We start from the raw sequence: 26,280 nt of genomic DNA on the forward strand, positions 1-26,280 counted from the left end.
TTGTCATCTTCCCATTTTAATAGGAACATATTGAAAATATCCAGCAATAGATTCTCCTTTTAAATTTTTGAAAAATTTGTCGTAAACTACGATGGTAACAACTCAATAATCCAGACAGAATTAACTTGTTGTGACGTCTGGATTAGTTTTTGTCAAACAATTGAAGTATTTTGTTTTCATGAATCCCATTTCAGTTTGTCTTTCGTGATGAGTTGGTTCAGGTATAAAACTGCTCTCTCTCAACTCTTTTAAAAAAAACTGTTAACCCATTTAATGTCAAATGTGAAAACAAATGTCCTCAACATTTGTGAATCAATGTGTTATGCTTAGAAAAGATCCTTTTGATCCATGATTATAATATGTAGGGTGGGCTACTAAAATAGGCTAGATGATGTAGCCTAATGCTGAAAAACTATGATGAGCTATTTAACTTAAATTGATATTCGCCTGAGAACAGAAAGTCTGGATCCGTCCCCGGAGCCAAACTGAGTTTAACATCCCGGTTTAAAATGGGTTCATAAAGTAAAAAAGAAAATCTATATATATAACTTGCATTTGCTTGTGATGTACAATCCTAGCTGCTGCTGCTCGGATTAACATTTGTAGACTTGGAATTTGCATAACAGACGCTGATTTTTCTTCCATTGATCTCGCTTTCCTCTATGGCCTTTTTGGCAGCTGCACACACCTTTGCATCCTTGTACTCCACAAAGCCAAACCTGATTAAAAACAACAACATTAAACTACAACATGCCATAGTCCACATCAAATTGTGTTTCTACAAACTAAATTTAACCTACCCTTTCGACAATCCCGTCACTTTATCAATAATAATTCTTGCACTGAGACACCCTTCAAAAGCATCTTGTAGAATCTCCGCAGTTGTCTCAACGCTAAGCCCTCGTACAAAGAGGATCTTTGAATCCACTAGAAAAAAAAAAGAAAAAAAAAGAACAGAATTGCAGTGTATCCTGGCAATCAAAAATCCTGGCATGTGTGTAAGTCAAGTCCACAATTCTCAAATGTATTTTGTGTTGATAAAATTTGACAAGGTTCATCACATCTGTATTTTCTGGACTATAAGGCTCACCCAAAACCCCAAATTGACTAGAAATTGTTATGTGGTGCGCCGTATGTGAGGGGAAAAATTGGAAATTCATACCATTGTATTATCATATATGTGCAATCACTCATAAGTCCATATTTATCACTGACCACGATTGGATAACAATGGCTGTAGCGGTGATTGAATGGTAAGAACGCCAAATTCTCACCTACAGGGCTATAGGGACATCGATTACATAGGAAAAGGAAATAGGTCTCATCTCATTATCACACTATGTTTGGTCACGGTGCGAGATACAAATGTTTGAAAAATAAAAAAGAGAAATTGTTTCAAAATCGGCATAAAAACTAACCATTTCAAGTGTCAAATGGTGAATAGGTGCGCCCATGCCTTTATTAATATCTTTCAGGACGGATAGATTACTTCCCACAATACCTTTTTAATCATTCAATTGAGAATCGTGTGCGGTACGTAATGACTGAGTCGGCGATACAATACTACATTTCAGTCGTGCCGAACCTTTTCTGTACCATGGACCGGTTTATTGTCTGACAATATTATCACGGCCTTGCTCAATAAATTCACAACATGGAACTGTGACTAAACAGTGTGAAAGTGACATGAAACCTGATGTCTATCTGTGTGTCTTCTGTATCCCTAACAGTCTAGTGCAGACCTGGGCACTCAGGTCCTGGAGGGCCATACGTCCTGCCAGATTTTGAAGTTTGCTCTTCTTTAACTCAGGTGATACAAATTATAACCTCGTTAGCAAGCTAGCAAGTGCTCGTTAATGATACTGGTGATTGGAATCACCTGTATTGGATCAGAGAAACCTCAAAAATCATGCAGAACATACGGCCCTCCAGGACCGGAGTGCCCAGGTCTGGTCTAGTGTATAAGATCTGGTGCTCTCTTCGCCACAATCTGGAATCAATTTGCTTTTCAACTCATTCTTGCAATTTCAATCAGCGATATATTTAATCAATTCACAACATGGTACTTATTTATTACTATTGCAAACATAACTCTTACTGTAATTTCAATTGTATGCGCCTTATAGTCCCAAGCACCATATACCATATATGCAAAACACATCACAAAATTATCTTTATGCATGTATATACCGTTGCCGTATCCCCTTAGTGGGAGATGGCTAGAGTCAAAAATACTTTAAGTCTTTTTAGGAGATTGATACATAGAAGAGGATTCCCAGCCCCCTCGATCAACCCAACCAATGTGCCGCAACGCCTGTTATTGGGAGTCATTAGGGGACCAACCCCCTGATTCCAACCCCTAATGCCGAGCGCCAAGCAGGGTTGCAGGTATGACTTGGCGGAGGCTCGAACCGGCGACCCCCCAGTCTAGGGGCGGGCACCCTACCCCCAAGGATGGTCAAATATGGTCAAATACCGCCTTATTATGTGGAAAATGTGGTAACCTGAGGCCTGCATGTGATCCATAGAATTCTAAATACCTTCTTCAGTCTCTGGCTTGGCCCTCGATTTGCAGAATTGGACTTTGATTTGCCTTTTTAGGACAGTCACATTTTGGGTGGCTTGTAAGGCTTGTTGTGCATCTGCCACAGAGGCAAACTCCACAAAGGCGAACCTGAGAGCAATTGTCGCATTAGATGTTGACATGCATTCAGACTGTAAATCAAGACTGCAACCTTACCCTTTGCTTTTGCCATCCTCGTTTGGTATTTTAATAGTGACAGCTTTCTTAAACACTTTTCTCAAAGTAAATTCAGTCACAGAGAAAGGCAGGTTGCTCACAAAGAGTATGGTGTTGGGACAAAAATCTAAAAAAAAAAAAGGGGGAAACAATTAACTAATAGTAGAAACAAAAGGTTGAGACCATACATTTTTACTGCAAGTGTCCTCAGCAGGTTGCAGCAAGAGATAAATAACAAGACTGAAAAAATTGTGAAGCAAATAAAGAAATTAAAAAAATAAAAAACATTTCGGGTACTCAATAAAAATACCTTCACTTGTTGGACTGGCGTCAACAATTTTTCTGTCACCGTTGCAGACGACAGAGTCGATGATGAGAAGCCGGTCTTGGATCTTGGCTCCTTGCTTGATTTCCTTCATTTTTTTGGCAGTCGCTTCATTTTTAAAATCCAAAAAGGCAATGCTGTTGATAAAGATAAAATTCGCTTAATGTTGAAAACAAAAACTTTAATTTCTGTGTGTCCAGCAAGATAGCAAGGAGGAGGCAGCCACCATTCAATCAGCGCAAATTTAAGACATTTTAGCAAATAACCATAAAGTCTCAGAATTTGTGGAAAGGAATCACCTAGAAAAAGCCAGATTATCAAAAGCTAGCAAAAGCAGACGTCATTGGGTCAGTTTTTCAAGAAACACCAGGCAAAAAGCTAAATGAATATTTCTATTATTTCCGCTATAGTTTTTTTTTACAATTTGTCCATCTAGTTTTATGTTTATTGTGCGGTAATTCGATTTTAATATGTATTTGTTTTATGTTATGATTTACCCCAAAAAAATAAAATAAAATAAAATAAAAAAAATCGTACTGTATTTTTGCGAATTAGCACATTTACATTCAAAATGCATCTCTACTTACGAAGTTTTCAGGTTATGAAGCAACTACCAGAATGAATTAAATTTGCAAGTAGAGGTACCATTGTATATAAATGCAAAACTAATCACAAAAATGTTTTAGATTTCTCTTTATACAGTATAAATGATCGCAAACCCCATGGTGTGTATTTGGTCACTCAGCCCTTCCTCTCCTCTGCTAAAGCACGCATTTGGATGTCTTGCCATCCCCCCCTGAACGGCTGCGTAAATTGGGACATTGAAAGCGTTGCGTTTTCCCCAATTACAAGATTTTTCAAATCTCAGCGAAGAGAAAAACAGTTCAGCGCAAAAAACCTTCCCAACACCTCGTCGCACTGCCGGCATTCTGTGTAAAAACGCTGCACCGCCATGGTTAACAATCAGAACACTTGGCTCCGTGCAGGCAAATGCTTTGGTGTAAACTAGTGATGGGTTGTTTGCGAGCAAAATGGGTATTTGAAGTGAACAACAAGATCTAGTGTCTTGATTTTGCTCTAAAAATGCACCAGATTAATGCATTTTAATTTAAAATGCACAATATTTTTTTCCAGCGGTAGACTGTCCACCCTTCAGGGTCCCACAAAATTCTATGGGAAACACTGTTGAGTACTATCAATATTATTAGTGAGCGGTATGAATGTGGAGAGGAAATCTCACCCTTTGTTTGGGCTCTCAGCTCCGTCAGGAAATCGGATTTGTGTTGCTTTTGGGAAAACCTCCCGGATGTCTCTCCTTGTTGCGGTGTAAGGGACGTTCTTCAAAAACAAACATCTTGCATTTTTAGCTGAAAAAAAAAATCAGAATTTTAGGGTGCATTTGAAGCCCCAGTGTGTAATATTTGACCACTAGATGGACCGGTTGTCTAATGCAAACAAAAACCACTGCCTGCAACAAGACGGCAGACAAACATGGCAGTGAATCACTATGTAAAAGCAATACAAATTACGCGACCTTTAATAAAAATTAACATCAGAATGAAAGTTCATGTATTTTTTGCCTGATACTCAAATCAATGTTTTTTTACTAAATGTAAGGTTTTTTTGTATCACTAGAAGTCAGTATATATTACACTCTGTCCCCGTAAAATTGTGTTCTTCGGTAAATTATTTTAGAAAAACAAGTTTGCTTTTTTATTTCTTTTTTACAGCTTGTTACAGGAAACTAGAACACAAATGACGAACTACTAAGCTTGAGGTGTCTGTCAGGTTTGACAGCTTGCTGAATAATAAAGCAGATCTTAACTTTTGTTAATGCATCCTAGTTCTTTAAAGTCATTACTCTACAGAAAAAGTACAAACAATTCTTATTGGGTACTGCGGCGGATGTCACACGACAGCGGGTTACCACAAATGGGCTGTACAAATAAATGTGAAATGGCCAAGTAGGGCCAGAAACTCATTTTCACTTTACCTTTCTTGTCAAGCTGTGGAACCTCCTTCCCCTCCTTTTTTTCATAGTTCGGAGATTTGACCTTTGCTATAGCTATAGTAAGTGGCTGACCAAGGATCACATTTCCATCCAGTGACAAGGCTTTGGTCACATCCATTTCTGAAGCCAAATCCATGAATGCGTATTTTCTGAAAACAACATCACATAAAAAGAGCTAAAGAAACAATACGAAAAATAAATTTATGTTACATAAAGATTCTTACCTGGATTTAGCAAATCGGATGTCTTGTACAAGAAGACTTTGATTTATAAAATACTCTACCAACACACTCGTAATTTCATCTAAAGTCTTGGTGTGGTTCAAGTTTCCAACATAAACACAATTCCCTAGAAATCACAACCATGCAGACAAAAATTCAGAAAAGGTTTGCAGATGTAAAAAGTGTCCATCAAAACGTCCGTACCGTCATTAAGGGGTTTACTTTTCTTGGACAGTGATGTTTCACCTATTGACTCTGCTTTGCGTTTCCGTTTTTCTGAGATGGGAAAAAAAAACTTAGCTTTAGATGTGGGGTAGAGGGTATATTAGACAATTTATATTAAGCTAAGTTATCACAACCGTAAACAAAAAAAATGTGATGAAAGTTTATAAATGAGACATCAAGCAGTAAAAAAGTGAAATATATTGAAACGCTTAATTAGTCATCAATCAACAACAAGTACATTATGATTTGTAGATATTTCTGTAATTCAAATATTATTTTTGAAGCTTAACATAATAGTACAAAAAGTCTACAGGAACAGAGCTGCGAATAGGATATGGACAGTCAACCTAAACAGCATTTTTCTGTCATTTTTCACTGATGAATTAAAAACAAAATTTCATTATGACATCCATTGTTCTTTAAGTAGCAAAGTTAAATCATTTCGTATGTTTCTTTGCTATAAATTACTTTAATTAGTTTAAGTTTAATTTTTTCTTTTAATCAAACATTCATTAGATACGCAAACTAAAGAATGGAAAATGTCGGGCTAGAAGCAAACTATCAATGGACACATTCTGAATTGTTATTCACGTATTACATATGATTATAATGAGCAACAAAAGTATAAGTATGGAGTGTGATTGTTCCGACTGCGGTGTATGGTGCAGAGACTTGGAGCCTGAATGCAGATTTGAGAAAGAAATTACATGTTTCTGAGATGAAGTGTTTGAGGAGTATGTTAGGAGTGACAAGATTGGATAGATTGAGAAATTAAATTGTGAGAGACAGAACTGGAGTAGTACTGGAACTGAGCAAGCGTGTGGATAAGAGAGATAGGATAGTGGGATGTTTGGACGCGTTCTAAGGGATGGGCAGGGCACCTGTATAATGCGGCAGGGGTAAACCAGTGAAAGCTGTCGGGTCCTGCTGTTGAACAGAAGAGTGTTGTGTCACCCTGACCCGAGTGACATGGCCGCTTTCTTGTGTTCCGTTTCATCTGGAGGGACGAAAGCATGACCAACTTGGGTGCCGAGATGCTTAACTTGTTTGGATGTTTGGGCATTTGGGTTGGCCATGGTCAAAAAAATAATAATTTTTTTTTGGTACTTTTTCCCTTTTTTATTTTCTTTGTTTTTCTGTATGTTTGTCTTGCTGTCGGTCACCTCTCTCGAGGGATATGACCAGGGTAGATAAATAGATGGATAGACACATGATTATTGGGCAGCACGGCAGCGCAGTGGTTAGCGCGTGTGCGGCACAGTTCTGAGGTCATGAGATTGAACCTCCTGTGTGGAGTTTATGTACTCCCCGTGCTTGCGTGGGTTTCCTCCGGGCACTACGATTTCCTCCCACATTCCAAAAACATGCATATCGGGTTAATTGGCTGGTCTGAATTGTCCCTAGGTGTGAATGAGCGAGCAAATTGTCTGTCCCTGTGTGCCCTGCAACTGGCTGGCAACCAGTTAAGGGTGTCCCCTGCCCACTGCTTGAAGATAGCTGGGATGGGCTACAGCTCCCCCGCGACCCTACTGAGGATAAGCGGTGTAGATAATGGATGGATGCATGGATGGAGACATGATTATTGTTGATGTTGACTATGTTTTGTCTTTTGCTGCCAATGCAAGATCCAATGCAGCCAGGTCATCCTTAAAGTGGGATTAGGGGCTACGTCATGTGCGAACCCATCACAACGTTGCTCTCAGTGTTTTGTTTGTTTTTTTTGGTTTCCCCTTGCCCTTATGTATGTTTTGGATCACATGATGTTTCAATTAGGCCTATGCAGTCCTTTGGAATCAAGTGCTATACAAATAAAGGTGTATTCACTTATATATTTGTTCAAAATGACCAATTATTCTGTGCTTAAACTTCAGCAAAAGTGGTTTACTATTTACTCACTTGTATCACCCGATTCGCCATCCTTTACGACTTTCCTTGGGACATGTCTTGTTTTTGTATCCTGCAAACCACAAAACAAAAAAATGCATGATTGCAGTGGGCCTCTAGATAGGCAAGAATGTCAGCATCACAGGAAATTCGCCAATTTCGCCTTACTTCCAAGATATTAGTGTTCATACATGTATGCCTCAATCTTCAACGCTTTGGTTAAAAATCCAAGCAGAACACTCGATCAGTACACCAGACGTATTGGTCCTGAGTTTTATGGTCAGTGTTTATTGTATTGTTTGAAATCTAAGTCAAAAATTGAATGCATATTATCAGTATGCGCTGCAAACACGAGTTGATGGGTAAACAGTAAGTAACAGTCAAAAATGCTATCCTCACGACGCAAAACCCGAATACATTTTTTTTAAATTTTGACTTTTATAGTCGCTTACACAATATAATCATCAGGTGGGATAAAACATTTAGTTTTAAATTTACCTTTGCCATTTTGTAGACGCTGAAACGTGGGCAGAGCAATTCCCGTTGCGCATGCGCAAATAAAAAAAAAAGGCGTTTACTACGGGTCCCCGTAGGAAAGGCGTTAGATTTGTCAAATGTTGCTATTTGAACACGCGGTGATTATCAACGCTGCGGTCAGACTTACCCAGCAAAATATATGAAAGCGTAAGTTTTTTTTTCAAATGGCGTTTAGTAAATTATTGTAGATTGGCACTCGTTTGTTTTTTAATACATGATACATTAATCTCGTCCATTTATGACCAGAACCATTGCATCACAACATGATATGTGTTCTTATCAAACTACAAAAATGTTGCTTGGGTCGCTTGCGTAGTCTTGCAGATGTTTGGCACCGGGACAAGGTGACTAAAGTCCGAAGGTTGAAGCGTCAGCCGAACACAACTCAGCGATTGTTTACGCGCGATGGAGTAACGGTGTACACGACACCAATGGGACATATTGTATGAAGGTTAGCCACTTGATGCCTCTAATGGGGACCCGGAGGAATTTTATGAAGAAAGAGCGATTTATTTTGTCTGTTGATGTGGGAAGCACTTCAATCCGTTGTCACGTGTACGACAAGAACGCAGAAATTCGTGGATCGTGCTGCACACAGGTACAGGGGTCGCTTTGCTTCGTTAGCTGTCACCCTTGCCTTTTTAGTCCACTCCTGCTCATGCAGTATTCTTTATTTAGGTGGTCCCGTTGTATCCAGAGAAAGGCCATGTGGAATTTGATCCAGATGCACTGTGGAAAGGCTTCATTTTGGTGGTGAAAGGAGCTGTCAAAGGTACCTAACTTTCCCCCCCAATATCCTCAGTAGAAGCATGATCTCGACATTGTCGATTGCATACCTGTCAACCTCAGCCAATTGCTTCCCTTTTAATGATTGCAAATCACCATAATAAGCGATAGTTAATTTTACAAACACAAATCACAGCAAGAAAGGGCATGCATTATAAAAATAATGATGAATTGTGCACACAGCTGGGCGAAAGAAACCTCCAAAGTAACAGTGGTGACGTTTTGATCTGGAGCCTTAAGGTTTGAAATTATGTGAAATTAATTGATTTGTATTATTCAAAAGATTAACAAAAGGTGTGTTAACAGTTGGTGCTTTCCCATATTTTAGATTACACTCTTACATTTGTTTATTTTTTTCAACTGCTGAAATACTGGGTTTCTTACATGTGTTTGCTACAGATTAATCTGCTCTACGGCGTCTGTGTAAAAACCCTAGCTAGTTCACAATACCACATATTAAATCCAAATGGGACTCACCAGATCACCATTGAGCCACTCATACGAGCAGCCTTGTGGATAGAATGTCATTCTTGGAAGATCTAGCATGTTTCTGTTGTCCAAGTTTTCTATATGCCTCAGCATCTGTTGTGGTCTTTGCAAAGCTTTTGCATTGTTTTGACGTCAGTAATCGGTCAAAACAGCACAATTTCCAGTAGAAGTATGTTGAGTAATTCACTTCTGTATCACTATCTGAGTATATGACATAGAAAGCACCTGTTAATATTAGTCAAACACAAATTGGGAAGAATAGCCACAAAATATATGGATAATTCTCCAGCCAGTGAGGAAGTCAATCGGTTTAAATTGCAGTTTGTTTTTTCAAAAATAGTTTTTTTAGAGACATGTTAAGAAAATGAGGCAAAGGGTTGAGGGGGGGAGAGTGATACCACACACCACTTTTAAACTGAAGGAAACTACAATCAGGAGCATAGTGATAGTCCTGTTTGGTACATTTCAGATGCTGGTGTGCAAATGGATCAAATGGAAGCTCTGGGCATTTCTACTCAGCGAGGTACTTTCACCACATGGGAAAGGTGAGACCTCCTGAAAATGTATGCAGTACTTACAGTTTTACATCTCGTCTTTTTTCTTTTTTTTTTTTTTTAAACATCCATTCACCTCCGCCCCCTTTGACAGGGAAACAGGTGTTCCTTTCCATAATTTCATCAGCTGGCAGGACCAGAGAGCAGCCGATTTGGTAACATCCTGGAACAGATCATGCACCTTAAAAGTGAGTCTAATTCTGTGTTGCTCTTGTAATTCAGGAATTGTGTTTGCTTTCAGTATCATAATCAGTTTTTTTCTGCACTTCTTTTGCCCCCATAGGCAATTCGCGGTGTAATGAAATTGGTGCACTTCTTGACAAGACAAAAGCGGTCACTAGCAGCCAGTGTGATTGTCTTCTCCCCTCAACATGTCACTTTTCGCCTTGTGTGGGCCCTCCAACACTACAAACGAGTGAGTGTGTGACGGACGGAGGGAAGTAGGGGGGGCGAGTTAGCAAAAATGAAATCGTGAAACACAATGCCTCACATACTCCATTACAGTGTTACATGAACGACATTTTTTTTAAATCAATAATAACCTGAAAGTTGGTAAGGTTTTTCAGTGATACATTATTGTATTTGGGCAAGGGTTAATTAGTTGACACATACCACCAGACACATTTGCTCCACATTGGATGATTTCCACATTATTGTTTTTGGGCACGGTGTAAGTAGTTGACACATACCGCCAGACACATTTCCTCCACATTGGATGCTACGGGAATCAAGTCCGTACCGTCGCAATGAGATTACTGTTGAGGACATAAGAAAAGGCGTTGGATTTAATCTTATCATCAGTAGGCCTGGGCAACAAAACAATTACGATAATTATTGTGATAAGATTTTTGCCACGATTAATAACAAAAACTTCGATAAAAGTCGATAATTTAAATTGTTATTACCACCGGAGAAGACTGAGGCGTTAACGCAATAAAAGTTCAGACCAACATTCAGGAGACGAAGAAAGTGACCAGGACCAGCCAATCGTGTCGCAGGATAAGCGGAGTGGCGGCTCACTGAGTGGAAGCAAAACTGGACTACAAGGCGGTCAAAATGAGCGATGAAGGGACAAAGGATAACACCCAACATACCCTCTCAAAGCGTGTTGAAAGACTCAGACAGGAGAGGCTCACATATTCAGGTTTTTGGATGTATTTTGGCTACTTTCGAGTTTGATAGAAAAAAACTGCAGCAATGCAGACATGTGCTATTCCAGACGGAGAACACGACAAAATTATCCCACTATTTAAAAACATATCGCCTGCTAGAATACAATGAAGGAAAAACAGTTCATCCCCAAACAAGTGCTAGCGGATGTTCAACAAACACCAGGGCAGTGGGCAACAAACAGCTACCCAAGCACTACCTGTATATACCTGCAACAAGCTCCTCTTTTGAGAAAGTATTCACTTGTTTAATGTTCCTTATATTTCAAAGATCATATTTAAAAGATCAATTATCCCAAAATATTTAGAGCAGGGGCCTCAAACTCAATTTAATTGGGGGCCGTCGGAGCTATGGTCTGGGTGAAGTTGGGCCGCATCAGGTTTTTAAAAAGAAAGACATTCCACTGTTCTCAAATATCTTTATTTTTTAAGAGCAAAATAGAACTTAAAATTCAAAACATTAAGAATACATTTGAAAACAAATTAGTTGATCGTTAATGAATTACCGTAATCCATATTCGCGTTACGTTTAATGTTCATAAATGTTCGTCAAATCCTTGAAAATGCATGGATTTTAATGTTGTGTTTTTTAAAGCGTTAAAAAATGCTTGAATTATGGTGAAGTGCTTGTAAATGCTTAAAATCATTGCTGTGTTTCTCAAAAAGCCTGCTTATGGATGACACAGACACTGCTTTCTGGTGGCCTCGCTTTGCCAGTGCATTTCTTCCTGCCTCATGAATGAGGGCAGCACGCATTAGTTTGTGCGGCATTGTCCTATGAAGCATCATATGCCCAAAAGGACAGATGCATACTAAACTTGAACAGGGCACTATAAAATGTGTATTGGTGCAAGGATTCAAATCAATAGCGGACATTTGTTTTGTGCCATGCCAAAAATTAAGGTAGCGTTTCTCAGTGGTAAATTGGAACGGGAAGACCTTCCTGCAACTGAAATATTTACACAGTGCCTATATAGGGAAATAATTGTCTGAAAAAAACAAATATATTTGCAAATTACTCAAAAACTAAAACGCGTATGTCTTGATAAGTGCACACGCAAGATTAAAAATTCCGTATGTAAATTGCAGATATAACTGTGATCCACACTGTATTTGTTTCTTTTAATGGTAATGGGGAAATTGGAAATTTGGCTTAGAGAGTCTTCAAAAAATGCTTGAATTTGTCCATGAAAAAGCTGTACGTCCCCTGATATTAAAGTGAGGTCCTCAAACTTATTGAGACCCCCTATGTAAAAGCATACCTGAAAATAATACTCACTGCCCCTCCTGCACCCAAAAGTGTGAAGGACCCCTTTGTCGTTGTATGAAAAATAATGCAATTACTTCGCATCAGATTGTTCTGTTTGGTAATTGTAATTAGTGGGGAACATTGTGGATTAGTATAAGTTCAAACCTTTAACAAAAGATACATTATTTCCCTCTGGTTTTTTGTATAGTAACAACCCAGTGTATACACAACTATGTCTGTAATCTGAATAAAAGGTAATGTGATAAATTAAAACTAGATTCAATCCTGTATACTTTCCATCTTAAACTTGGCTTTCATATTTTCTTTTTTTTATAATTTGAATGCTCTTTTTTCCTAGACCCGTCTCCCAAAGGCCTTTAGTTTTGAGTAAAAATAAAGTTTTTATCGGTAATTATTGAAAGAAAACAAAAACTAATCAAGGGATTGGTAGCTCGTTTCAGCAGTCACACTATTTGGTATTGTTTAACTAACTTATATAAAACATTATTGAAAAATGACAATGCACAAAAATATATAAAACTACATGATTGAATTTAGATGTTTGGTTCTTTAGGTTGCTGTGGCTGTAGCCGAAGGAAACTGCTGCTTTGGAACAATCGACACCTGGCTTTTGTTCAAGCTCACAAAAGGTATACAAGTTACTTTCACATTTCTTGCACACTGCAACCCAAAAAAGAACCATTCTAATTTCCTCACAAACCTATTCAATGACCCCACAATGAAAAGTATCTATAATCTCTTGTTATCACCTAATTTCTCCCAGGAATCATTCACGCTACGGACTACTCAAACGCCAGCGCAACCGGCATTTTTGACTCATACCAGGTTGGAAGATAATAATGTTTTTCTTTGTATTTTTATTTTGTGTTTGAGTGAATTGTATTTTTGTGATGGTTCTCTTTTTAGATGTGTTGGAGTCAGTTGCTCTGCTCTCTGGTCTCCATTCCACTCTCTATTTTCCCCAAAGTAGAAGATACAGGGTCAGTAAATTTAATTCACGTTCATGAAGTTTATTAACGTATAATAAGAAGTAATACTTGCTTGTTTTAGGAGAAAATTGTAACTTAGTTTATCTTGATTTACACTGAGGGGAAAACACACACCCTGGGTTGGTTATCGGTCAATAACTGTATAATTAAGCAGACACGTGTTCAGAATGTCATTTTCAGTTTGAATTGAGAAGAATGTTGGCTGTGCAAGTCAGTCATTTGAGCTATCGTATTTTCCGGAAAAATTCGCACCAGCCAAAAAATGTACAATTAAGAAGGGAAAACATTCATAAGTCACTCCCAAAGTATAAGTTGCGTTTTCGGGGGAAATTTATTTGATAAAACCCAACACCAAAATATCATTTGCAAAGGGAATTAAATAATGAAAATAAGAGAACAACAGGCTTAATAAGTGTACGGTATACTAACGTTACACAAACGCACATATCTTAGACGCGTCAATAAGACTTAACATATTAAGAGTATTCAGATAATTCTGACATAAAGAGCACTCCAAATCACTAAATCCAATGTAATATTCATCCTCAGTGTCACTTTTACCGATAAACAACTCCTCCAACTAGGGAGGAAGACGATTAGCCGTTTCCTCCTTCTGCTTCCAAAAATGTTCTAATGCAACAGGGCAAGGTTGAAATGATCAAAACAAGTCTAGTGCGCCCACTTGGGGTTTAGTGTGAAAATAACATGTGAAGTTATTTAATGTACCGGTAATACAAACTCGTTGGTACAATACAGTAATGTGTTGATATGTTCACATATAAGTCTCACCTGAGTATAAGTTGCACCCCTCGATACAAAAAATTAACAGAACAACCATTTTCGTTTTCGAATGGTTTTCGTTTAGTATCTTTTTCAGTGTTTTCAACTTTTTTGAGCCAAGGCATACTTTTTTTCCGGGGAAAAAAGGCTCAAGGCACACAATCAATCGAAAATGTTTAAAAAAATAATTCCTTGCAACAGTTTCAGGTTGTTGATTTTAAAAACTCAAATTGTCATGTTGCCTGAAATGACAGTACAGAGTTTCCTTTTTTCAAATACTTCTTTTTACATGATCTTATTACAACTGGTAAAGAAAATTAAGGGAGACAGAGGACTTACATTTAACAGGTTGCATACGTAGGGGTCTCCTTTGAAAAACAATATGTATATATATATACCATTTCCCACCCAAACAACACACTCAGCCACACATTCGCCACGTCCAAAAATTAAGATAACTGATTAAGTAAGTAAATAAAATAAGGATGGGAGGTTAGCGGTTTAGTAACAACATATATATTAAATGAGTAAAAACCGTAGTAAACAATTTTATTATGATAGGAATAGGTGAAAAAAACTTTTTTTTCGGGTTGAGAATGAGATCCTGCACCAAGTTGAGTTCAAGTGTCTCTGGGTTTTGTTCACGAGTGAGGGTAGGACGGTACTGAAGATCAACAGGAGGATCGGTGCAGCGTCTGCCGTCATGCGGACCCTGTACCAGCCCGTCGTGGTGAAACGGACGCTGAGCCGAAAGGCAAAGCTCTTGATTTACCAGACGATCCATGTTCCTACCCTCATCTATGGTCATGAACTGTGGGTCATGGCCTGAAAAACACTACCTGGGATACAAGTGGCTGAAATGAGTTTCCTCCTTAGGGTGGCTGGGCTCACACTTTAAGATAAGGTGAGAATCTCTGTCATCCAGGAGGGACTCTATGTAGAGCCAGTTCTCCTCCGCGTTGAGAGGAGCCAGTTAAGGTGACTTGGACATCTGATAAGGATGCCTTCTAGACGCCTCCCTCGGGCGTAGTTCCAGGCATGTCCCGCCGGCAGGACCCAGGAGATGCTGGAGAGACTGGCATTTAATTGCAAAAAAAACTCAGGCAAGAATAAATACATTCTATATCTGTGTGTTCTAACTCAGATTACTCAATGTTAGGATCAAGTTTCAGAGTGTTACCTTTCAAAACAGACTAAAAGCGTCCATATTTTCCAAATGGTTCAAGAACAGCATTAAGTTTACTTTAGGTGCGTCTTAGATTGGGATTTTTGGCAAATTTTACAGAAACGTTAAGGGGTTAAAACGCTTAAACAAAATATGTTAGTCAGGGTGTCCCGTAAAATGTATACAGTACACACTTTGACCTTAATGGCATATAGACTTTTTTTTCTCCATATTCTGTTTTGAAGCGAAATGGTGGTAATTGGGCATTCATTTTGGGGGAAAAAAAATCTGAAAACATTCTTAAAATGTAAAAATAAAGGTACAGTGCAAACATGCGTTGAGAAATTTGTGTATGGGAAACTTTGCAATTCAGCTTTATTTTCACATTTCCAGAATATTTTCAGAACAATTTATTTTGTACAAATCTCAGACCAGTATCTGTCCTGTAATCCCAAAAAAGTTTATTGGTTATTTAATGTCAGTGTGTATACATTTTTGGGACACGCTGCGTTTTCCTGTACAACCTCAGAAGCAGATAATTAGTTCTTAAAAGGAAAAGTATTTTGCTGCCACTTACACTTAGTGACAGTTACTCCACTGGTCACTGGTACGAACCCATGGCATGCTCTTTTGCAAAGATAAAACTGGGCAATTTCCCGTGGCACACTAAACAAGTTCTCGTGGCAAGCTGCTTGAAGAACACCGATCTACTGTATAAAAACAATGTATGGTCAATCTAATACGCTCCAACAATATTCCATGCATGACTAGTGTCTGAAACTCGTGACAAAAAGTTACCGGACACCAGGGTAGACAACTCTAAAAAGTGTCCTGCCCAGCCATAAAGTTGCCTGTTCCATTTTTCACAACTTGAAACACAATAAGACGACTCATCGCAAAAAAAAAACCCAATTTTGCAAAGTATTAAGGATTGATAATCAGAATATATAACAGAACAACACTTTAAAATTAAGTTTATTAGAAATCTACTTATAACGTTCATTGCATGTATATGACATCGCTGTTTTCCATCTGCCATCAGTATGTACCTGTATTTACTCATCTTCATACATGCAATGTTTGCGTGGCGTCGTCTGCTACAAGCTACGTGAACTCCTCTTTCCTCGATGCTTTTAGTGTACGTTTACGTTTTGTAGCGTCATAAATTTTGTTAGCTTATTTTGAATCCTTCCTCTGGGGCTGAGGTTTTGGCTTGATTCCTAACCAATTAGCCATTTTTCTTGTGTTCTCTGTGTGTCTACTTTGGAAAATGATATACAAATGCACGACCTTATAACGCTCAGAAGCACGAAGTTATTCGATGCAGGCTTCTGATTGGCTGCCGAGTATGCAAATTGCCAAACAAACTGAACAAAGATTTCAAAATCAGAACAAAGCAAATGTTTGATTTGAAAAACATTCTTTTGTTTTTGTTTTTCCTTGAAAAAGTTGTCGGCCACCTGGGCGGAGACGTTTTGTAAGTTGTACGCTCGACGTAAAAGATGCACACCCTGGGCATCCGGGCAAACGTTATTTCAGACACTGGCATGACACAATTTCTACTTATTCTAAGGATTATTTTTCCTATTTTACTATGTTTTAAACTTTCACTGTACTTCCAACTTATTCTAAGTATAAGAAATAATCATTAAAATATAAAATATCAAGTTTAGATGGGAGACAACTTATATAATTTTTAAGATTCGTTTCGTGAGTGTTTTTTTTTCTAGTTAACGCTTTCTGTCCCACTGTAGACATGAATTTGGTTCAACGGACGCATCCATCTTCGGAGTCTCCATTCCCATCATGTCAGTGGTGGGTTGGTATATCCCCCTTTAATTCCATTTTCCTCAACACGGGCCTTTCTATCCATGGCTTTAATGTCTTAATTCTGTTCATACCATAATCATGATTATCATCAACACACAATGACAACATTCTTCTCCCTCTAGATGGCGGACCAACAGGCTGCCATGTTTGGAGAGTGCTGCTACAACGTGGGTGATGTTAAGATCACCATGGGGACTGGTACCTTCATGGACATCAACACCGGCAGCACACCTCACACCTCTGTAAACGGTAAAAAGAAAAGTGGGGAAAACAAATGGTTTTACCAGGCATGTGACGAGTACTTGTTGGTCTTCTTTGAAGGGCTCTATCCTTTGGTGGGGTGGAAGATCGGCCCAGAAGTTGTATATCTGGCTGAAGGAAATGCAGCAGACACTGGAACTGCCATCAAATGGGCTCAGGACCTTGGTGAGTGGCCACAAAATTACAAATTAGTCATTACGTAGGAATACCATCGAGCCCTGTAGAGGAAAAGCCGCAAGAATACACAAGTACAATCTCATCATAATGAGTACACACATTGTGTGCGTGTGTGTGTGTGTGTGTAGGTCATGGGTATATTGTTAATTAATTAGTTATGATTGCACTTTTTAGCATTTACTGATACTGAAAAAAAAATTGCATTGAAAACTATGCGTTCGACTGTGGGGAACATGTATTTTCTTCCTGTCCTAGAATAAAGTGCAATTGCACCCTCACTACTTTAGGAGCAGTTGCACTCTTATGGGCAGAGTGTGCGCTTAGCGGTGAAGCATCGGCGTTCTGCACATACATAGCACAGAGAATGAGATTGGAGTGTAGGCACCAAGTGAAGCAGACTCTCAAGTAACCACATTAAATAACACATTTAACAGGGAGTAGAACACAGGCGGAGAGAGACAACAGAATAAACAAAAGATGAGGAAATTTGGTGAATTGTATGTAGCGCTTGGCTTGGAAGTCTTTTTGGTGAGTTACCGTGTCTAAATGTTGGCAGCGGGGAGCATGAAGCCAAAAAATTGATGCGTCACACAAAGACCTTGTGCCACAAATCATGTTGATAAGTCTTGTGAGTTTTTTTCCGGGAATTTATGCCGAACAAGGGAGTAGATTTGGTATTCATGCGGGTGACTGGTTCCCAGCAATATAGAGGGTTCATTGTTTTGTCCCCCACCAATAAAATGTGATCGATCCATCAAGTTTGATTTTAAAAGGCATTCAAAAGTCTTGAATTTAACTTGCCTTAAGCTGTAGAAACCCTGGATAGAAAATAATCGAGAAGCTGCTTTCATGTACCTGCTTGACCTATAAAAACAAATTAAAATTCACCCTAACTGCACATCTGTGTTTAGAAAATGCATACGAATGATTAATCATGGCATTTTATTGGGATCATGTGTAAAATGTGACCCCTTGCGGTCGATGTATTGTGTAGTGCAACACAAAAAGAGGGACACAAATCTTAAATAAGTATAGAAACTACAGAGACTCAAAGTGACCAAATGGCACGATTCTTTTGCCCAGCCTTTTGTCAGGTTTCTTTTTTGGATAGCGGTAGCAGCAAGATGCCACAAAATGATCTGTAAAATAGATGCAACTTTCTTGACCTTTGAGTTTTTCAGACAATGCAATCTATATGATAGTTGATGTATTTTTGCGTATTATTCAAATCAACGAAGATTTTTTTTCCACACCTAAGAGGCACTAAATAATACACATTGTCTCATTAAACAATAAAATATGTGCAGGGATATTAGAATTCTCAAGCAGTGCTAGATAATGGTACACATATTGTTTTTTTAAATCTGGTTATGTTTTTCCAATTTATGACTTTTGTGCTTTCACAAAGATAGCTGGTTGGTATCAGTCTGCTATTACTGTCACTATAAAGCAGGGGTGGCCAACCTGTTCCTCGAAAGCCGCATATCCTGCATGCTTTTGGAGTTCCTCCACTCCAATACAGAGGATCCCAATCACCAGCATTATTACCAGGCTCCCACACAGCTATCTAACAAGCTGAAACTTTGCATCACCTGAGTTTGAGAAGTGAAACCTCAGAAACATGCATGACATTCGACTCTTAAGGACCGGGTTGGCCACCTCTGCTATAAAAGGTGACTCACATTCTCAGGTAATTCAGTTCACACCTTGAACACCGTCATAACAACACTGACTTCTACGCCAATGAATACTATCGTACGACACCAACATTTAGGTGTGGTTCCTAAATGTGACGTTATTCTCGACAAACCACTATTGTCACTCCCAAACATCCAAGTCTGCAGCGCTTTACTTATAACACATGCATGCTAGGAAGTTTGTTTTCTTTTTTCAATTATGAAAGGATTTACTAGAGTCATAGTTAGGAATGCGCGGTATTTATCGGGCCGATAGCTATCTGAATGGTAGAAAAAAATAGGCCCGATTATATCTTCACTATAATATTCAGTCAGTTGACTCCCTTTTTTAGAAAGAATACAAACACTTAAGTCCTTCATTATGATAGTATTTTAATTTTTGAATGAAGTAGTGGAAGAACGTTTTGATATCTCCTCTCTAGCGCTGCATAATGTGTGAGGCATCAGAGAACACGCATATCACCAGTTGCATAGCTCAGGATGCGTCCAGCACTGTTGTTATTACATGGCCTAGTAAACTTGAGTGAGTACAGTGAGTTCATAGAATGCTTTTGTACTCCTGCGTGTGTTTTTGCACTGCTTTAATTGACAGCTTGGCTATTCTAGTGATTGAGATTGAAAGCTGCCCGGCATAGTCCGCAATATTGTCTTAATGTGTTGCTTTTCTGTATTAGACATCGGAACAAAGTGTAGTGTGAATATTTTCATGTTTTATACTCCTTGGAAAGTCCTGCCTGCCATAAATTTGCTTCCACTCCTGTAATTGGCAAAACACTTTATATGCTCAATGTAGTTTACCCTCTACGCATCAACATTTGTATAGCTATTTTAATTTATTATAGCTGTAGTCTACAACTTAAACAATGCCACTTGATGGGAAGAAGAGAACTAGATTTCTTAGCCATTTAGTTTTGGAGCACAAGTACAATTTTTAAAAGTGATGTCTCTCATAGAACGAACACCCCGACCTTCTGCAGTATTTTTATTTATATTACAGTTTTATGGTGCTCTTAACACTATCTTTTTATTTTAATCATTGTAGTTTTTATTCATGAACAAAGTAAAAATTTGTTTAAGTCAAGCTCTTGTCTCTCCAACAGTACTTTTTTGAGACATGTTTACTAAAGCTCTTTAATGTTATTGTTATTGTATACAAAAAAGGCACACACACACAAAATTGGATTTTGCGTGTTTTTTTTTCTCATATTTTTGCATGAAAAAAAAAATACTATTCATATCAGTCCCCAAAGGCAGAATTTCATTGGTTATCAGTATTGGTTGGGTAATTTATTTATAGTCATTTTATTTTGTATAGAACCACGTCTCAAAAAGCTGCACAGACCACCATTACAACATCTCCTGGTCTCAAACTTACATGAACACAAAGCAAAACTTAAAAAGCTGTCCTTAATTTGTACTAAAGCCACCAAATTAAATTAATATTGTTTGCGACTAAACCTTTCTGCATTTTTGGTATATCTTTTCCTTATTGAAGTAAAACATTGGGTGCATAAAAAAACAAGGGTTCTAAAATGTATTAGATCTATGCAAAAACTTCTAATGGTCAAAATGGGTACTGTGGAATAATTGATAATAGAATGCTGGTAAACAAATAGACATGGACAACTGTGGTCTTTGAGGTTCTGGACAAAAAAACAGTGTTTACTGAGAGAAGGTGTATAGAGCAGATTTTTTCCAATGAAGTTCATACAAAGTTGACGGACTTAGCAATATTTCCCCCTTTGATTTTAAATCATCCATCAGAGTCTTTGTTGTGTCCAATTTTACACAGACATTTGGAAGTAATCAATGCAATGACTCACCGGAGCCACATTTGGGTTCAAAAGTCCGTGAACGATCCATGTTACAAGTTCAGTTCTTTTGCTCGAGCGCGAAAGTCTGTGGAAATGGGAGGTCGCAAGTTTATGATTCCTTTTGCCACCTCAGCATACTATCTGGTTTGAAAACCACTCCAACCAGGACCAAAGGTTTTAAGTGAGACAACATGCAAATATTTGTAGCATTGACTCCCATTGTAATTTATAATTTTTGATTTCTTGCAAAATTGAATTGTAAACTTTTTAACGGAAATCAAATTGCATTCATCATGTCTTCAGAAATGCCTGTGGACGCCACCGCTCCTGCTATTACAATATAACGCGCAGTAATGTGAACGGTGTGTTTTTATTGTTTTTCCAGATCTCTTCTCTGATGTGAATCAAACAAGCCCTATGGCGTACAGCGTCAGTGACTCAAATGGCGTATGTTTCGTCCCGTCTTTCAGCGGCCTGCAGGTATGAACGCATGTTCGCTTGAATGCTAACCTTATGAATTACAAAATGTGTTTTGTTTTGTTCTTTGGATTTCTGACAAGTCTCATTTACAAGTTGCCGTTCCATTTGTCCATGTAACGTATTTTGTGGTGTTTTTGTTGTTGTTGTTTTCTCTGCTGCCTTTCTGAAGTGACCTTTGTAAGTGAACATTATTAATATGCAATGTGTTGTGTTTATAGAAGTGTTTGTGAATGTAGTTACCATATTTTCCATAATATAAGGCGTACCAGAATATGCCAAAATATAGGCTTTTTTTCCTATATTTTTCATGCGTAAATCATATACTGTATAATATATACTGTAAGTAATCATGGGTTTTTAATACATGTACGGCAATGATTGACTAAAATCGCAAAACATTGTATGCATCAGGAATCAAAACTGAGTGGTGGAAGTGAGCGTGCTGGGACTCTACCTTTTTTGAGACAAGGCACATTTCTTTTACAGAAAAAAATCACGCGAGACACCACCAATCAGTGCTGTCGCATTTCCAGTAAAAGAACATCGAAATGAAATCCAGCTCTCGCTAGACCCCACAGACACACATTGGATGATTTTCCACGGCACCGTACAACAATTAATTACTGTGCCGCGGCACACTGGTTCAAAAACACTGCGCTAGACCACCAGAGCTTTTTATGATCACACAATTTTGACAGTGCCAGAAAAACTGATTTGCCCAGCGCATTCTAAAAGGTTAAACAGTCTCCCCACTTCTTCACCTGTGGGTCAATACCATTGCAGTGTATTTAGAATATGTACGCAAAAGAGCTTGTATAGTATTTTATTGAAGAACTTTGTTTTCTCCATTCTCTAACATTTGTTGATGAAGAAGTAGACAGACTGTTTTGAATGCACTATGCAAATCTGTGTTTTTTGGCACAGTCAGTAACAACTGTGTGGTAATGAGCTATGTCTTTTCGTATGATAACTTTACCCCTAGTGGTGTAGTAGTGTCAAAGTGTCAGCATTCTCACCGCCACTACTCCGGTTGGATTCCCAATGCATACAATGTTTTGCGAGCTAGATCCACGACGTTTATGGATTGATCAATCATTGCACGAGCATTACTTAAATACGGTATTGTTTACTGTATACCTATAATTGATGTATGCATTTCCAATCTTATCCGCTGTGTTCTGCCGTATATAGGACGCACTTTCAAAGTTTCGGCTACATTGGCGTTTTTAAGTGTGCTTTATAGTCTGGAAAATACAGTCGTAACTAAATAATAGTTGTAAACACTCATGGTGTAAGCAACACTTTCAAATGTTGTCTGGTAATTCTCAAAGGCTCCTCTGAACGACCCAGAAGCTTGCGCCTCCTTCATGGGCCTCAAACGTTCGACCACAAAGAGTCATCTGGTCCGTGCCATTCTGGAGTCTATTGCCTACAGGTGAGTCTGCTTTGAGGAGCTGATATTATATTGCACCAAACACCCTCAATGTCTTTTGTTGTGCCTCTTACAGAAACAAGCAGTTATACGAGACCATGCTAAGAGAAACCAACATTCCCATCACTAAGATCAGGTAGCTCTTTTACAGCGTATTCCATTTCAGCAGCCGATATCCCATCAACAGGCTTGGACTTGCGCCATAAAAACGGGCCTGCCCCGAGTGAATTTGATTGTTTTTTTAATGGCAATGAATTATGGCTGCATTTGTCTGATTACAGCTCAGTAGGCCGCAGTGTGGCTGAGTGCATTTTCCCTTTTTGTTGGCCTCTCAGGGTGGATGGTGGGGTTTCTTGCAATGATTTCATCATGCAGCTCACCGCAGACCTTTTTGGCGGAAAGCTCCAGCGATGCCGGCACCACGAAATGTCCTGCTTGGGGGCGGCCTTTGTGGCTGGACTTTTTGCGGGTAAGTTAATAATAATAATAATAATTTCCTTTGTATTGTCATTCTTTGTAACAATGTACACAGAACGAAATGTCGATACACCTGACCCATTGTAGCGAGCCGATGCAGCCGCAGCCAACAGAGGGCGCCGCCATTTTACCAATTAGGTATGACTCGGCCGAGGCGCGAACCAGCGACCTCCCAGTCTCAAAGCGGGCACACTACCATCTAGGCTACTGAGCTAGTGGGGATATTACCTGAAAAGGTTATTTGTAATTAAGGAATTCAGATGCATTTCGTAAGAAAAAAAATATTGGCATTAGATCCAAAATAATTGCCTTATGAATTCATACTAATGGCACCCTGTAACGTGAGTGTGTAAATAGTGTTGTGAATCATCAGTGAAGCAAAGAGGCTTTTAAATGTGCGTTAATGTACATGCGATGAAGTTGGACTTCAAGGTCACTTTTTATTTTTTCTCTTCCACGCTTGCTCTCCTTAGTTTGACCTACCCCAGCTAGGGTGGTCACGATAATACATTTCCAGCGCTATATTGATATACGGGAAAATACTCTATTTTAAGTGCTCCAAGAGGAAAAAAATAGACAATTGCATTCCTGTAAAAAGGCTGCCTTTTACGTTAATATACATAAAAGACACAACTGGTAACTAAATACATGAAATTAAAATGTATTCAAAATATTTTTTAAAACAAAAAGAAAAACTTATTAAATCCTTTTTGGAAGCAACTACTGGTTGTTGTGGTTGTGCATTTTGGCCTCTTAGGGGCAGTGTTGTGTTGGGAATTATGGTGTATTCACTTAAAATTAGAACAGATTGGGAAAAAAATGAATTTTAGTGAAAAAGAGATTGAGGGAAATGTATTCCTTTGAGCAGTGTTAGTCTAATTGAGGGATGTTTTCCCAGGATTTGTCTTTAAATATGAATTGTTTGAAGGATTTTAGGTGGGGTGCGGCATTTGAAAACCTATGGCTGCAATCATATTTTTAAGCCAGAAGATGGTGGCAGACTAACGCATGATTTGCGTGCAAGTGCATTTCTCTGACACATTTGAATAAACTCTTCTTTTTTTTCATCTTTTTGGGGCTTTGTTCCACCCTAAACAGGCCTGATTCTAAAACAAAAGCAGATATGTGAAATGGAAAATAGAACGCAAGGGCTCTTTGAAGTCAGATGGACAATGTTAACACATACTTAATAGAAAAATGACTTTCAACTTTTTAAGGACACATCAAACTACAAACCCCACTTTTAATTATAGAGAATAATTCAAGCATTTTTTTTATTTTACACGATTGTCCAGCATCTTGCTGCTACGGGTACCTCAAAAACCAAAAGCTTTTTCAAAGGATGGTCAAAATTGTGGTCATTTTGAGTCTCTGTAGTTTTTATTCTTCTTTGTGCTTTGTTGCACTCGTTTTCAGTTGCGCCATGCAATACAGAGATATATATTGGTCAAATATTACATGGTGGCCATTTGAATGGTCACCTTTATGCCATGAGCGCTTGAACTTAACTATTTTTTTTTTCAAGTCAGGGAACTTTATATGTAAAATACTGCGATCTACATTAAGACGTAGCTTTAGGCTGTCCTGCTGTTTATATTGTTTTACAGATAATTTCAACTTGGGTGTCCTTAAACAGCTAAAAGGGCAGCGCTAACATAGAACTAAACTGTAGCGTCACAATCGCACAAAAATAATGAGCAGAACCAGATTGGAATCCACTACCTTTTTGATGTTTTCCCATTGTCATCAATGTTGTAACTTTAGCTGGAAACTGTCTAAAGACACAGAATGATGTGTTACTGTAAAATGAGACCATGTCAATCAATCACAGAAGATTGTTGTGGAGTCATATTGGTTCTTAAATAGAATTTTAAATAGTCCTTGGTATAAATATGAACTATATTTTCTTCGGGGTCATTGCGGTACATTTTGTCAACAATTTTCTGGCCTTCTGCTGGTATTATCATGCATTTCCTTTTTCATAATACGTCCAAACCCCTTTTTTCCCTTCTGTCCTTGCAGGCTACTGGAAAAACTGCGAGGAGCTAAAGAAGCTGCACAGCACAGGAGATGTATTTTTCCCAAAAGGAACCCCCATTGAATCTGGCAAATCCGAGTGTGCTCATGATCTCCAAATGTGGGAGAGAGCTCTCCGCCGCTCCATGTATTGGTACAAGCAACCATGACCCTGGATCCTGCCGCACAAGGAAAGAGACTGAAACTTGAGCCTTTATTTGAGGAACCTTGCCATTTTTTCCAGGATACTTGAAAACACAGAAGATACCTATTTGTCCCGCAGAGACCACATATGATTTTATTGTGTTTATTTTGTATAGGCATAGCATTCACCTACACGAGTGCACTCTAATATGAGGCCTTTGCATCCTCAGGCATAATGAATCAGTGGGTGAAATTGTTGCCACATGCACAAAAAATGGAAATGTATAACTGTAAAGTAGTAAAACTTAAGTTTGGTAAAAAGATGAAATGGACTACATTTATTACTGCAACTTAAAAATGTTTATTTGTTATGTTTTGTAGCCTTACATTAGGGCAACAATATGCATTTTTGAGAAAAGCACCTTGTAGGTGGCAGACTTAAAACTGAAATGTTGTCTTCGACATGTATTTATTTCTATCCTAACAATAATTTGTTGTGTTGTGTTTTTTGGTGTAGAGATGTTCAGTCCAGGGTTGACTTTCAAGCCCGAAATGGAAAAGTTGAGCATTTGTTTGATGTAAACTCTAAAGTGAAATAAATGTGATTTACAATGACATACTCTTACTCACTAACATGAACACGACATTTTGACTAATCTAAAATATAATCTGAGTAAGAAACAATATCCACATTCTTCTATCTAGAGTATGTTACTGGATGGCATTTTTGACCACTGAAGTTTGCATGTTTGCCCAGTGTGCGCGTGGGTTTCCTCTGGGCACTCCGGTATCGTCCCACATTCTAAA

General features: G+C 38.4%; 2 protein-coding genes across 4 annotated transcripts; one reads left to right on the top strand and one right to left on the bottom strand.

The window, feature by feature from the left end:
• On the bottom strand, positions 1–8,042 carry LOC148374366 (nucleolin-like). 2 transcript variants are annotated; one of them, XM_088335486.1, is made up of 11 exons: positions 7,905–8,042; positions 7,419–7,479; positions 5,502–5,573; positions 5,301–5,424; positions 5,059–5,225; positions 4,306–4,432; positions 3,051–3,202; positions 2,741–2,867; positions 2,541–2,674; positions 801–927; positions 1–719 (listed from the first exon to the last, which is right to left on the bottom strand). In XM_088335486.1, exons 1-11 carry the CDS (start codon positions 7,911–7,913, stop codon positions 575–577), a joined length of 1,245 nt encoding a protein of 414 aa, XP_088191612.1. In that variant the 5' UTR covers positions 7,914–8,042; the 3' UTR covers positions 1–574. The 2 variants fall into 2 exon arrangements, with proteins under 2 accessions (XP_088191612.1, XP_088191603.1); XM_088335477.1 differs by lacking the exon at positions 7,905–8,042 and adding an exon at positions 7,575–7,850.
• gk5 (glycerol kinase 5) lies at positions 7,983–26,088 on the top strand. Of its 2 annotated transcripts, XM_088335400.1 has the most exons (17): positions 7,990–8,090; positions 8,260–8,541; positions 8,622–8,715; positions 9,688–9,763; positions 9,867–9,960; positions 10,056–10,187; positions 12,765–12,840; positions 12,975–13,036; positions 13,118–13,191; positions 16,900–16,960; positions 17,098–17,224; positions 17,297–17,401; positions 21,310–21,404; positions 22,736–22,839; positions 22,913–22,972; positions 23,172–23,305; positions 25,336–26,088. In XM_088335400.1, exons 2-17 carry the CDS (start codon positions 8,389–8,391, stop codon positions 25,497–25,499), a joined length of 1,611 nt encoding a protein of 536 aa, XP_088191526.1. In that variant the 5' UTR covers positions 7,990–8,090; positions 8,260–8,388; the 3' UTR covers positions 25,500–26,088. The 2 variants fall into 2 exon arrangements, with proteins under 2 accessions (XP_088191534.1, XP_088191526.1); XM_088335408.1 differs by having other exon boundaries at positions 7,983–8,541; positions 9,875–9,960.
• Positions 26,089–26,280: the final 192 nt, after the last annotated feature.

The sequence above is a fragment of the Urocampus carinirostris genome, chromosome 1, assembly GCF_059441175.1.
Source record: "Urocampus carinirostris isolate Australia breed hairy pipefish chromosome 1, RoL_Ucar_1.0, whole genome shotgun sequence".
In the NCBI taxonomy this organism is placed as follows: Eukaryota; Metazoa; Chordata; class Actinopteri; order Syngnathiformes; family Syngnathidae; genus Urocampus; species Urocampus carinirostris.

Excerpts from the sequence above, each read along its gene's own strand:
- gk5 (XM_088335400.1), top strand. The coding sequence starts at position 8,389 with ATGAAGGTTAGCCACTTGATGCCTCTAATGGGGACCCGGAGGAATTTT. Across the intron at positions 21,405-22,735 it reads CGTCTTTCAGCGGCCTGCAG|GCTCCTCTGAACGACCCAGA; the intron begins GTATGAACGCAT and ends TAATTCTCAAAG. Across the intron at positions 22,840-22,912 it reads CTGGAGTCTATTGCCTACAG|AAACAAGCAGTTATACGAGA; the intron begins GTGAGTCTGCTT and ends TGCCTCTTACAG.
- LOC148374366 (XM_088335477.1), bottom strand. The coding sequence starts at position 7,595 with ATGAACACTAATATCTTGGAA. Across the intron at positions 4,433-5,058 it reads TCCACAGCTTGACAAGAAAG|CTAAAAATGCAAGATGTTTG; the intron begins GTAAAGTGAAAA and ends TTTTTTTTTCAG. Across the intron at positions 928-2,540 it reads CAAGCCAGAGACTGAAGAAG|TGGATTCAAAGATCCTCTTT; the intron begins GTATTTAGAATT and ends TTTTTTTTCTAG.